General features: G+C 34.8%; 1 protein-coding gene across 4 annotated transcripts in view; it reads left to right on the plus strand.

The window, feature by feature from the left end:
• Efr3a (EFR3 homolog A) overlaps positions 1–11695 on the plus strand; it is a 94973-nt gene extending 83278 nt beyond the window's left edge. For 2 of the 4 annotated variants that reach the window (XM_010642879.3, XM_010642880.3), the window contains 4 exons: positions 3289–3337; positions 4078–4181; positions 6715–6764; positions 9026–11695. In XM_010642879.3, the coding sequence (XP_010641181.1) occupies positions 3289–3337; positions 4078–4181; positions 6715–6764; positions 9026–9131 (309 nt within the window). In that variant the 3' untranslated portion in view covers positions 9132–11695. Of the gene's footprint in view, positions 1–3288; positions 3338–4077; positions 4182–6714; positions 6765–8299; positions 8541–9025 lie in introns of those variants that run through there. The other 2 variants (XM_019210483.2, XM_019210484.2) reach the window with 2 other exon arrangements.
• Positions 11696–12963: the final 1268 nt, after the last annotated feature.

The following is a 12963-nucleotide window of genomic DNA, read 5'->3' on the forward strand; positions in this document are numbered from 1 at the left end:
TTTTTTTTTTTTTTTTGGTACCAGGAATCGAACTCAGGTCCTTGTGCTTGTGAAGCAGGCACTGAAACCACTGAGCTGAATCCCCAGCCCCTGAGAAACTACAACTTTAAGTTAGCCCCCAACAACTAAATTATTACTGGAAATTATTCTCATTTAGTCTGCTTACTTATATTTTTCTGAGCTCATGCCAGCTATATGTAAAGATTCATCAAATTAACATATGTTGTATAATATTTTGCACTGTAATTCATTGTAGATAAAAGGAACAGTAAAATAGAACTAAGTGAAGGGTTGGGCTGTCTAGATTGTTGTTTTTTTAAATTTATGAAATATACATTGCAGAAACAAATGGAATTACATACTCTCATATGAAGCCAAATTCTCATTGCTTTTAGAAAACTTCAAAAGCTTACGTAGAAAGCAAAATTATTTCGGATAGTGTATAGATTCATAGATTTAATGCTTTCTTCCCATTTCAGTAGAGTTCAAGAGTGTACCTTCTCAAGGTACAGGAAGAAAAAGGCAGTATTCTCTAGGACTTATTCACATAAATCACCAGAGAATTTTTTAAATAGTAAAGTAATTTCTGGTAACCAGTGCTTTGAATCTTGAAATGCCAGCCACTCGAGTGAGCCCTCTTTTAGTGTATTATCCATTGTTTACCTTCATAGATGTAATATTTTTTTCTCATTGGATAAATAACCAAAGTAATAACCCTACCAGAAAAAAGAAGGGAAATTACATTTATGCTTTTCAGCCTTCTTTCTCTCCTCCCTGGCCCTTCCAATCCCTGTCAGTTCTTATGTTTTCAGAAATTAAAATTATTTGTAGTCAGAGAGTAGCCAACTATCTAATATTGTATATTATTCAATTCCCCACTATATAGAATTAATCAATTAAGAAATTACTAGTAGAACATCAGCAGTAGTTGAGGCAGTTTGTATTTGTTTTGAAACTTAGGGATTACATATTTAAGCTTAAAATAGTCTTCCCTAAATTTACATTTTTCTTTGCAGACATTTTAATTGCATATCTCCTTACTAACAATGGGAGTATCTTACGAGTTCTTTCTTTTAATGATTATGAATTTGCTGCCATTACCTTTCGAAGGAAAGAATTTATTCAAAGCCTTAGTTTGTGGACTTACTTCTGTCAAGAATGTAATGTATTTTATTGACTGGTGTTTTTTTCATTCCTTTACTGTTTTTTTTTTTTTTTTTTTTTTCAAAAAAGTAACCTAGCACTGTTTCAGAGAAGCAGCCTATTTTGATAAAATAAACTAAAAATATTTGCATGAAGACAATGTAGAGGGAAGATTCTTTGCCTAAACTTTATATTAAAAGTCCATTAATACATTTATTAATGTTTCAGAAATTTTGTTCGCTGTAAGTCCTGAGTCAGATATGTCTCACACCAAGCATTTGAAAGGTGTAATTTAGTACCACATTTATTTCAATACATGTGTGTCTCAAACTCATTCACCATTGTAGAATCTACTTTATACTAGAAATAGGTGTTCAAATATCAGAAGACAGAATATAATTATCTTCTAGACCAGTGGTGACAAACCAGTGGCATGCATGTTGTTTTTCTTTTAAGACAAAAGATATTAATGTATGTTATTTTTTCTAAACTAAAACCTCCATATTGAAGTTTAATTGCAGTATATGCATTTTGCCATAAATAAATGGGTTTTAGGTTAGTGTTTGGGCACTCATCTCGTAAAAGATTCACCATCACTGTTCTAGACTAAAACTAATTAATTTCATAGTAGAAAGAGAAATTCTTATGATTTATTCACCAGGTATTGGTGAATGCTTATTCAAACTTTAAGATTAAAATATTGATGTAACAAGAATGCTGGCCTACTCACTTCTCCCATCTTCTTTCTCTTGCACTTTAGTTGTTTCTTAAAAACCTGAAACTCTTAGCAAAACATAAGAACAGGGAGTTTTCATTAAACTACTAGATTTTTTTTTTTTTTATTGAGTTTATTGGTACATTTAGGGATACAGTACAGTTACATTCATTGTTGGGATCATGTACCTTTACATGGCAAGTCTTGATTCTCATTTTTTCCCCTTACCTCTGCCCTCCCTTCACCCCCTCCTCCCCTCCCCATCTACAAACACTTTATTTTCATCTTTTCATTCTCTCACATTTTTTTCTTTTCCCTTTTTGTTCTTCCCCTACGTATCACACCTTCCCTACAGCTTAAACTACTAGATTTTTAAGGTACAAATAATTAACTAGCCAGAGCCTAATGTTGTATGTCTGCTCCAGATATCTAGAACAAAGAAACTGAAGATTCCCAAGTTTAATCTGACTTCAACTAGAAATGTGAGCCCTCAGTAGAAAACCTGAGGTAGTGGAACGCTCGCTACTTGGTTTCCAGCTAAAGCTTTTGTATTACAGCGAAGCTAAGGTGCAGAACATGAAGTCTTTTGGTTTCGTTAGTCTTGCCGCCTTAGACTTAGCAAAAGAAGCTCATGAGCTAAAATTAGGGAGACCAGAGTCCCAGGCAAGTACTTATACATCATTTCTTAATTTTCATTCAGAGATATTATAGTAACTGGTGATATTATTCCTTCTAAGAAAGTGCTGGTTCCACAAACAGTACTATTGATTATTTAATAAAATAGGAGATTTTGTGCTATGAATATCTCAAAGTAAGAGATATTTGAGAGCCCAAGTTAGTGTGTGCAGAAAATAACTTGGTGGCTGACCATAGAGATCTTGTGTACACTTATTTTAAGATGCTGATAAACTATATTCATTGAACACTTCTCAAAGTAGTGATTCTTTTAAACCATTTAAAAATCTTAGATTGTTTTATTGTTGGTTTGTAAACTATATAAGAGTACCAAAATTACAGAGGCTGTATGTAAGATACTTAATTTTTATTTGCCAAGTAAACTGAAAATGTATTTGTATATAGCCCCAGCCTTGACTATTTGAAAGCGTGATTCACAGAGCACAGTGCTGTGGGACTCAGATCTTGTTACACATCCTGTGATGAGACAGTTCTACAACTCCAGGGCAGCTGTGTTGTTGAGGGAATGTTGATTCTGCCAGTAGAATGCGGACCTGCAGACTCATTTGGGGAACCACCACAGTGAGCTACTGTTGCAGCACAGCAAAGAGCGTTTGATATTTGGAGTAGTCACAAATCAAACCAAAACGGAAAAGAAAAAACAGCAAATTTCTTAAATGACTCATAATTAGGTGAAGGTATTGTTTATATTGACTTTTCTTAATGATGTTTTACTTAAAATCACTTTTCTCTAGATTAGTAACACAGAAGAAATCACATTTGAGGCATTGAAGAAAACAATTGGTGAGATATTACACACTTGTTAGTTCTGCCAATATTTAACTTATTTTTATATTGATTACTGTTTTAGATGCCAGAATAGAGGGAGCATGGCAAAGAAAGTTAAAATGCTTTTGTTTTCTATATAAATACATCATTTATTTAAATAAATTATTTAGATTTTTAAAATTCTTGTCCTGTCTGTATTCTTAAGCAAAGCAAACAGTTATATCAGTAGTATCAAAAAGATAAACATTCGCTATTTTACTGTCTCAGAACGTTAACCAGATCATACATTAGCTGAAGATAAAATCCCTTTCCAGGTTGTGGTAAGATTCAGACAGTATGTATCCAAATAATCCATTTGTATTTCAGTTACTCCATTCAATGTTGGGGTTCAGTTGAGTAAATATTTAGTATTTCATATGTGTAAAGTCATAGTTACAAATAAAAGAATCATTCTCCAGGAAAGTCTTTAAAGTTGTTTGACTTGTAGAAAGTTACTGTTTTCTCTCTTTAGTAAGAGAGACACAGATACTCTAAGAAAAGGTCCCTTTTGCTATGTTGCTTTACCTCCTAGATTTTTATTTTTTAAAATAAGTTTGTACTTTCTAATTTAAATGAAACACCATAAGAATGTTATGCCTTTTGCTTTTTTCCATATAAAAGTGGCCTTTTAAATTACCCTTATTTTTGGTTTATAGGTTGTTAGCTCTCATGGTCATTGATAGGATTTTAATGAGTCTTCCTAAATACTTATGTAGATACCAATGTAATGGAAGAACAAGAAAAGGAAAAGAGACGTCTTGTAATAGAGAAATTCCAGAAAGCACCTTTTGAAGAAATAGCAGCACAGTGTGAATCCAAAGTAAGTGAACTGATAGTGACTGGAGTGGTGTGGAGTGTGGAAACTTGTGCTGATTGGTGAGTAGCTTCCAAGCTGGAAATCCATTAACCGGGAACTGTAAAGGCATGGCTGTGTGAAACCTAATTTTTTATATGATGTAAGCTGATGGAAATGACCCTTCCAAACTAGATAGTATACTTTTCTTCTTTTCTTTTTTTTGGTACCAGGGACTGAGCTCAGGACCTTGCACTTTTGAGGCAGGCATAGTACAATAGTGTACTTTTTTAACAGTAGTTTTCAGTAATTTTGCTGTGTTTTATATTTTATATGTTTATCAGTTTTCAGCAGTAAGATTAGGAAAGAAAGAAAGGAGAAACTTTATATTAAATTCCAATGAATGAGACAGACCAACCCCAGGCATTCTGTTCTGTTAGCGTAATAGTCGTAGCTGTGCTTTATTCTTTTTTTTTTTTTTTTTTAATTGAGTTTATTGGTACACTTTAGGGATATAGTACAGTTACATTCATTGTTGGGATCTTGTACCTTTACATGACAGGTCTTGGTTCTCATTTTTTCCCCTTGTCTCTGCCCTCCCTTCACCCCCTCCTCCCCTCTGCATCTACAAACACTTTATTTCCATCTTTTCATTATCTCACATTTTTTTCTTTTCCCTTGTTACACTTCCCCTACCCATCCCACCTTCCCTACACCTTTAGCCCCTTTCTTCCCATTTCACGATGTCAGTAATTTTATTAGGATCTTATTTATTATTACAGTTTATTCACATCAGAGAAACTATTCAGTATTTACACGTGTGACTTATTTATTTCACTTAGGAGTATATCTTCAAAATGTGTCCATTTTCCTATGAATGAATTTATTTTCTCGTTCTTTATGGCTGAGTAATATTCCACTTTATAGAAAAACCACATCTTCTTTATCCAATTTCCAACTGATGGGCAAATGGGCTGTTCCCAAGTTTTAGCTATTACAAACTGTGCCGCTATAAACATGGGAGCGCATATACCACTGTGATATGATTCTTTTAATTCTTTTGGAAAGTTACCCAGCAGAGGGATGGCAGGGTCAAATGGAATCTCTAGTCCCAGCTCTTTGAGGTATCTCCATATTGATTTCCACAGTGGTTGCACCAGTCTGCACTCCCACCAACAATGGAGAAGGGTTCCTTTCTCCCTACAACCTGCCAACATTTGTTATTGGTTGATTTCTTGATAGCAGCCATTCTTTATGGGGTGAGGTGGAATCTCAGTGTTGTTTTCATCTGCATCTCTCGAATGACCAGTGATGTGGAGCATCTTTTCATATATTTACTTGCTGCTTTTATTACTTTGTCTGAGAAATGTCTGTTCATTTTGGATGCCCATTTTTGAATTGGGTCTTTATATTTGGGGCGGCTGATTGTTTTGAGTTCTTTATATATTCTAGATAATAGTCCTTTGTCAGGATTCTCTACACTGAAGACCCAAAAATCTCCACCAAAAGACTTCTAGACTTAATTGACAGATTCAGTAGAGTAGCTGGATACAAGGTGAACACCCAAAAATCAATAGCCTTCTTATATACAAATAACAGACTCACTGAGAGAGAAATAAGGGAAAAAAATTCCTTTTACGATAGCATCCAAAAAAATGAAGTATCTAGGAATCAATCTAACAAAAGAAGCAAAAGATCTCTACACTGAAAACTATAGCACTCTGAAAAAAGAAATGGAAGAGGATATAAAAAAATGGATAGATATCCCCTGCTCCTGGGTAGAAAGAATCAACATAGTGAAAATGGCCATACTACCAAAACTGCTATGCAGATTCAATGCAATGCCAATTGAAATTCCAACACTATATTTCACAGAACTAGAAAAAAAGAATCCAAAAATTCATTTGGAACCATAAGAGACCTAGAATAGCAAAAGCCATCGTAGGCAACAGACACATGGCAGCGGGAATAACAATTCCCAATTTGAAACTATACTTCAAAGCCACTGTGATAAAAACAGCATGGTACTGGCAAAGAAACAGGCCTGAGGATCAGTGGAACAGATTGGAAGACACAAAAAGAAATCCAACAAAGGAGCTGACCATCCTCAGTGGAGGTAAGATGGCCTCTTTAATAAATGGTGTTGGAAAAACTGGATTTCAACCTACCACAGATTAAAACTGGACCCTTATCTTTCACTATGCACTAAATTAAAATTCAAGTGGATTAAAGTTCTAAATATTAAAACAGAAACACTAAACTTGCTGGAAGGTAAGTTAGACAGAACTCTGGAAAGACATTGGCATAGGAAAAGACTTTATGAACAAATCCTCAGTAGCATGGGAACTAGCAGAGTCAACAACTGGGATCTCATCTTATTAAAAAGCTTCTGTACTGCAAAAGAAACCATCAGCAGAATTAAGAGACAACCTACAATGTGGGAAAAAATTTTTACCAGCTGCTCCTCAGACAATGTGCTTTGTTCTTTAAATTACATTTACTATATTGGATATTTGGAAAATAATAAATCCTTTCTTCACATTCGTTTTCTTTTTTGCAGGCAAATTTGCTTCATGATAGACTTGCTCAAATATTGGAGCTCACTATACGGTAAGGAGTTTTTTATACTACAACAGCCATAACACAAAGACAAAACAAAAACAACTAGACCAGTGTAAATGTCTGGCTGGTTGTGGTTTAGTAATTGTCCTTTTCACTGAGGATAAACATGATTACATAGTGGACCCTTTGTCTTAATGGTCATGCTGTTTACCAGATGAAGTCTAACACCACATCTTGTCCAGATGTCTTCTGGCTTTTCTAGCATCCTCTTATATCATTCAGTTATTCACAATGGTGCTATAAGGACATCTGCAAAGAAAGAACTTGTGTGTTATTTTACATTGACTTGTGTGTGCAAATGAGCATTTGAGTAGTTTCTCAAGAGAGGAGCCACACATAGCTGTACTTCTGTAATTTTTTTCTACATTAGCTATAATTTTATATTTTTAACTTGATTAACCAAGTCTCTTTTGCTTCATCCCCTTTATCTTCTAAATGGAAGAGACTGGTAAATAGTCTGGTGAAGGCAAATCTATGGCATGTATGTTATTTGTTTTTCTTGTAAGACCAAAGATGTTATGAAATGTATGAGATGTTTTTCATAACTAAAACCTCAGTATTCAGGTTTAATTGCAGTGTTGGCAGTTTGCAATACATAAGTGGGTTTTATGTTGCAGTTTGGGCACTTATCTCTAAAAGATTCACCATCACTGCAGTCTAGTCCATTTGATTTTTTAAATTTCAGTTTGTTTTCTGTTTTTATATATCCAGGGCACGTTTTCATCAGTATTACATATTATCCTAAGCACTTCGCTACCGTTCCTTCCACTCCTTCTAAGTAGAAAATCACTCACCGACAAAATTTCAGAACAGAGAATTAGTCTGGAATATGCAATATCCTATAGACTCAATTTCCAGAGAAAATTACTGAGTTGAGGGCATTTGGTTCTTTGTCCCTTAGTTGTGATGCATGTGCTCTCTGTGTACTTGTTCTTTTGCTACAAGCTTTGTATCTATTACTTTTGCTCAAAGACCTGACTGGGCTCTTTCTTATTCTCCAGGTGAAGAGACAGAGGGTTAGAGTACTAAAGTGACTTAGTGAGTGACAAAGACAGAATTGAAATCTGTAACCATGTTCTTAGGAAGAGTGCTACTAGGGATCATCATTACATTTAGCCACACGGATATTGTAATGATATGAATTTCATATTTCGGAATAAGTGTTGTGGCTAATTCTGTTTTCTTGGTACTACAGTTACTGTTTCTTAGCCTTTTAAACACTACTACTACTAGCTTAACATTTATTGACTGCTTAACAATATTCCAGACCCTATGCTAAGTGCGTTTTTTCATTTAATAGTTATAAAAGACCTAAAAAATAGTGATTATTTTCATTTTTACCAGTAGAAAAACAGGCTCATAAAAATTAGGTAACTTATCCAAGGTCACTTAGGAAGTAGTTTTTCTGGGATCACTTATATGATACAGTGACTAAACTAAAGCAGACATTGTGCCTTTGGAGTAGTGTTTGGTCCTGTCTGGTACAGTTTCTCTTGTTACCCTTACCCTTGCGTTACCCTTAGCAGCAGGAAGAAGTTGTGGTCTCCAGAAAAGAAACCAAACAAACAGTATTAAACTTCAGTCCCCAGTGTTCTTTCATTCATCATGATCTGGGTGCAGAAGAAAAAATACACGAAATGAAAAGAAGCAGTAAAATAAATAGGGTGAGGCTGAGCAGCATCCCAGATGACCCAGTAACTGGAATTTGTTGCAGTGTCCTTAAAACAGCAAGGCCTGCCAAAGAGTTTAAGGGAAAAGATACGTGGTTTTTCATAAATAAAAGTGAATTTAACTCCTTATTGTCGTTTCTTGCTTGTTATTCTAATGAAATAGAAATTGTAACATTTCTCTCAAGATTATTAAAACATAACCACAAAGAAACAAATCCAGGAATGATGTAGAAGATTTGAATATTGTCAATTTGTGACCTTTTAGAGAGCCTGCATTTGTTCAGTGGAAAATATAAAAGGACAGTATATTTATGCATGAAAGCTGTTTTGCTTGTGAAACAGAGTAGATCTGAAGAATGCACAGTGTAATCTCATTATAAAAAATAATATATTAGAAAGGATGATACCTGTGTTAGACATAAAGCATCATGACACTGCTGTGATCTGTTCCCATATAGCCTCATTGCTGGTTAGCAGTTTTATTGCCTCAATCCCTTGCGATTAAGGCAATAGATAACATCCTCTGGAATGAATGGCTTTTAAATATGCTGTTGACTATGTCATGTTCTTCTTTTACAGTCCTCCCCCCAGCCCATCAGGAACACTGACCATTACTTCTGGGCATGCTCAGTACCAGTCTGTCCCAGTCTATGAGATGAAGTTTCCAGATCTGTGTGTGTACTAAATGGTCATGAAAACCTCAGCACAGAATTTTAAAGCCTAAAATTAAGGCCAGGCTGAAATTTCAGGGTTTACTTAATGCATATTAACATATTTTTTGAGAATGATAATGGAAGTTACTTTAACCAAGTGCTTGGTATACCATCTTAGAAGTTTGGGAACTACATATGATTTGGAGTACTTTTGAAGATAGGTATGCCATGTGAATTTGCTTTGAGGTTCCTATGGGCTTTTAAAGTTGAACAGGTATTACTCTTACATTATTCCATTGTTAAACAGTATCTTTTAAACTTTTCACAAACGTAATTTTTTTAAAAAATTGAAAATGTGTGAAATGTCTACTATATTTCTTGACTGTCTATACAACTGCTTAGAAATAGAAATGCTCTTGGTTATCTGCAAAAGCAAATATATTCCTAATTCTCTTGCAAAACAGTCACATGGCTTTCTATCCCTGCACTTTCATAGGTCGTGGTGGGCTTCTTTCCAGTCATCTACTGTAATAACGTAGGCATTCCTTAACACGTTCACAGTCATACAGCACCTATTTCCTACATTATGACTTTTAAAATAACCATACTATAAAACATCTAGTTCTTGTAACACTGTTTTCTGCTGAGAGTTTGACCACTTGAGATAAGCGCTTACTCTTAGAGTACCAAACTGTGCAATATTTTTTACATCATAAGATGTATTAGTTTACAAGAAATGCTTTGAAACTATAGTAATATTTTGTTGTGGCTCCATTAAATAAATTTTTAAAAATATATATATATTTAGTATAGAAAAGGACATTTAAGACAGCTACTAGTTCACCTGTGAGGAATCTCTACATTTCAATTTCTCTTAAGAGCACATTAATTTACATTTTTATATTGTGCATTGTTTTCACTCTTTATAGTCAAAAAAATTCCTCAAGTGGATTTTTAATGTGTAAAATTTGAACCAAAACTTATATGTATCTTCTGTTTAGGATCAGTAGCATTACATTTGAAAAGAGTGCCTGTGCTTTAGCAAATATGCTGAGGTCTGTCAGTGTAAGCTACTTCTGATTTCCACTTCAAGGTCACAGGAGCACTCCACATTCATGCATTTTAGTGAATGACAACATATAGTAATGAACAAGCTTTCTTTGCAATTTGTAGAAAATTCTCTTAGGACAGTTTTATGAAATCATTTGTCAGATACCTTTTTTTTTTCATAATCCATATATAAAATTGTAATTCAAAAAACAATTCAGTGGCTTTGTTGGTTTTTTTTGTTGTTGTTGTTGTTTGTTTGTTTTGAAAATTGCAGCAAAAAATGAGATCTAAAGTTAAAGACTTTGTGTTTGTAATTTTTTGGACCCCTTTAATAGAAATAGAAAAAAATGATATGAAAACAAGCATACTCACAAATGCTTGAGTATATTTAAACCAAAGTAAAAAATCTTAAAAAAGAGTCTGGTCACTTGCATCTATAAAATGACAATAAAACATCCTGAGCTGTTAAATGTAACTAAACCAGACCTTGTTTTCAGAATAATAGTATAGTCACAACTGCAGGACCAAATGGCCCTGTTGCAGCTGTTGCTGTAACTTTCCCTCTTACCAGGTAAAATATGTCACTGGTTAATAAGCCAAATTGTGGATTTTTATTTGCCTTTTTTTTCTATATTTTTTAAGAAAGCTAATTTTTGTGCATTTAAAATTTAAGTAGGGGAACATGCAAATACAATCACCATCCACTTGGATGTCATTTTATAAATTAACACTGTGTGCTTTTGTATGAAAAAAATATATATATATAGTTTAATAGTATAAAAAATAAACATTCATTTGCACTCATGCAAAATACAAACTTTGCTCTACAGAAATGTGTTTCTTGTTAAAATTGCATGCATTGCATATAAAGGAAAACCATTGCAATTAATGTTTATCATACCTTTCCCTTGCTCTTTGGAAAGTGTTAATTTGGGTTTTGTGGGTGGGAGTTGTTATTTGTAAATCACAATAGGCTTTTATCCTAAGTGCAGTAGACTGAACAGGTCCTGTTGACCAGGATTCCTAAGTAGTGGGTCTTTTCTCTGGCTGAGCCTTCCATGCTTGCAGGACACTAGGATTAGAGTTAGAGCTGTGTTGTAGTCAGTTCAGACATGGAAACTAGAATTTGTTGAAGTTTACTGCATCCACATATTTAAGTAGATATGTAAAACTCATAATAAATTGTTAATCATCCTCTTTTTGCTATGTATAGTTGGCTTATATCATTCTTTTGTGTGACACTGAATAGTCAAAATTTAAATGTTCTCTTCTGCTTGTGTTATCTGTGGCTGCTTATGTAGATTTTGATTGGAATTTACCTGAACAAACACACACACACCCTTAATACTTCTGAACTCATTATCATTTAGAGTAATACCAGAGATTACCAGCAATTAACTTCCCATTTCCCAGAATGTTTCTTGTCTTCCTGTCTAGAAATGGAGTTCATTTATCTTATTCATGTTGAAACAAGTGTTAAATGTACTGAAGTAAGTTTTAAATGTTAAAAATTCACTGTGCAATCATATGTAAGCAATAAAATAAAAATGAAGTTACTTGTGTATAAGTATATTTTTATAATAGCCATTATATTAATTCAGATTTGCTCAGTATCTGTGTTACTTAACAATGAAGGGCTTTAATGCAAACCAAGTTGCCAGTTGGATCACCCCATGTGCATTGAAGATAGCAGCACCACAACTGCCAGCAATGACAAGGGAGTGGTGAGGGGAAAGCCCATAGTGTGTGCTTGCACAGTTGCCATCTCCACTTCAGTCTTAGTGACTCTTTTCAGCCCTGCCTTCTTGCTCTGTAAATTGCATGAAACTCTCTTTTTTAAAAAAATGGGGGGGGGGAGGCAGAGATTTAGCTTAGTCGTTCTGCTGCCTGCCTCACAAGTGCAAGGTCCTGAGTTTGATCCTCAGAACCAAAAAAAAATGTTTTTTGTTTTTTACTATTCTATACTCCCTGCTACCTGCTTGCTTATTCTCTTCAAATTGTACATCACAGCCCGATAGAATTCAAGGCCTCCTTAATTGGGCTGTGTAGCATAGTGGTGAGAAGCTTGGGCTCTTGTTCAAATATAGCTCCTTTGCCTCCTGATTGGTCTTAGGCAAGTGATCAGATATACCTGTAAAACAAGGATAGTAGATTATGCCCTCAAAGATTAGCTTTGAGGAATAGTGAACCACTTGAAGGGGTGCATAGTGTGATGTCTGTATTACACAAGAGTACAGATTTAATACCAGTAACCTTTGGGTTCACTCTATTGGGACATAACCTCGGCTGCTGTCTCAGTACAGACTTAGGACCATCAGTTCCCCATTGCTGAACCTATTTCTATAGGTATAAAGTGAATACATGTGAAATGCTATCTCATATGCTTGCTTTCCCACTCTCCCTTGTTCTATTTGTATTCCTTTTTCTGTCACTTGGTAAATTATTGATCTCATGTACTGAGTTTGAATTAATGCAAAGGCAGAGCCAGGGCGGGCCTCAGTTTTGTTACAGCCTTCAGCTTGGGTCAGAGGCATACTACTAGGGAGGCAGTGTCTTAGTCCAGGTTTCCTTAAAGCAGAACCTGAGACAAAGTTTATGTGCAGGTTATTTTGTGTAGTGATCCCTAGAAACCCTGCCAGGGGACTGGACAATAAAATGGAAGGACAGGAAAACTAAGAGGGTCCATTTTTAAATTGGCTGTCACTCCATGAGCCTGAAGATCCATTCTATTTGATGTTCTAAAGTGTCTCATAAAATGATATCTGAATCGTCTACCCACTGCATGAAAGTGTGGGTAGCATTTTACCCTTTGAG

This window comes from Fukomys damarensis, unplaced genomic scaffold (genome assembly GCF_012274545.1).
Source record: "Fukomys damarensis isolate Sample0158 unplaced genomic scaffold, DMR_v1.0_HiC HiC_scaffold_5, whole genome shotgun sequence".
Lineage (NCBI taxonomy): Eukaryota > Metazoa > Chordata > Mammalia > Rodentia > Bathyergidae > Fukomys > Fukomys damarensis.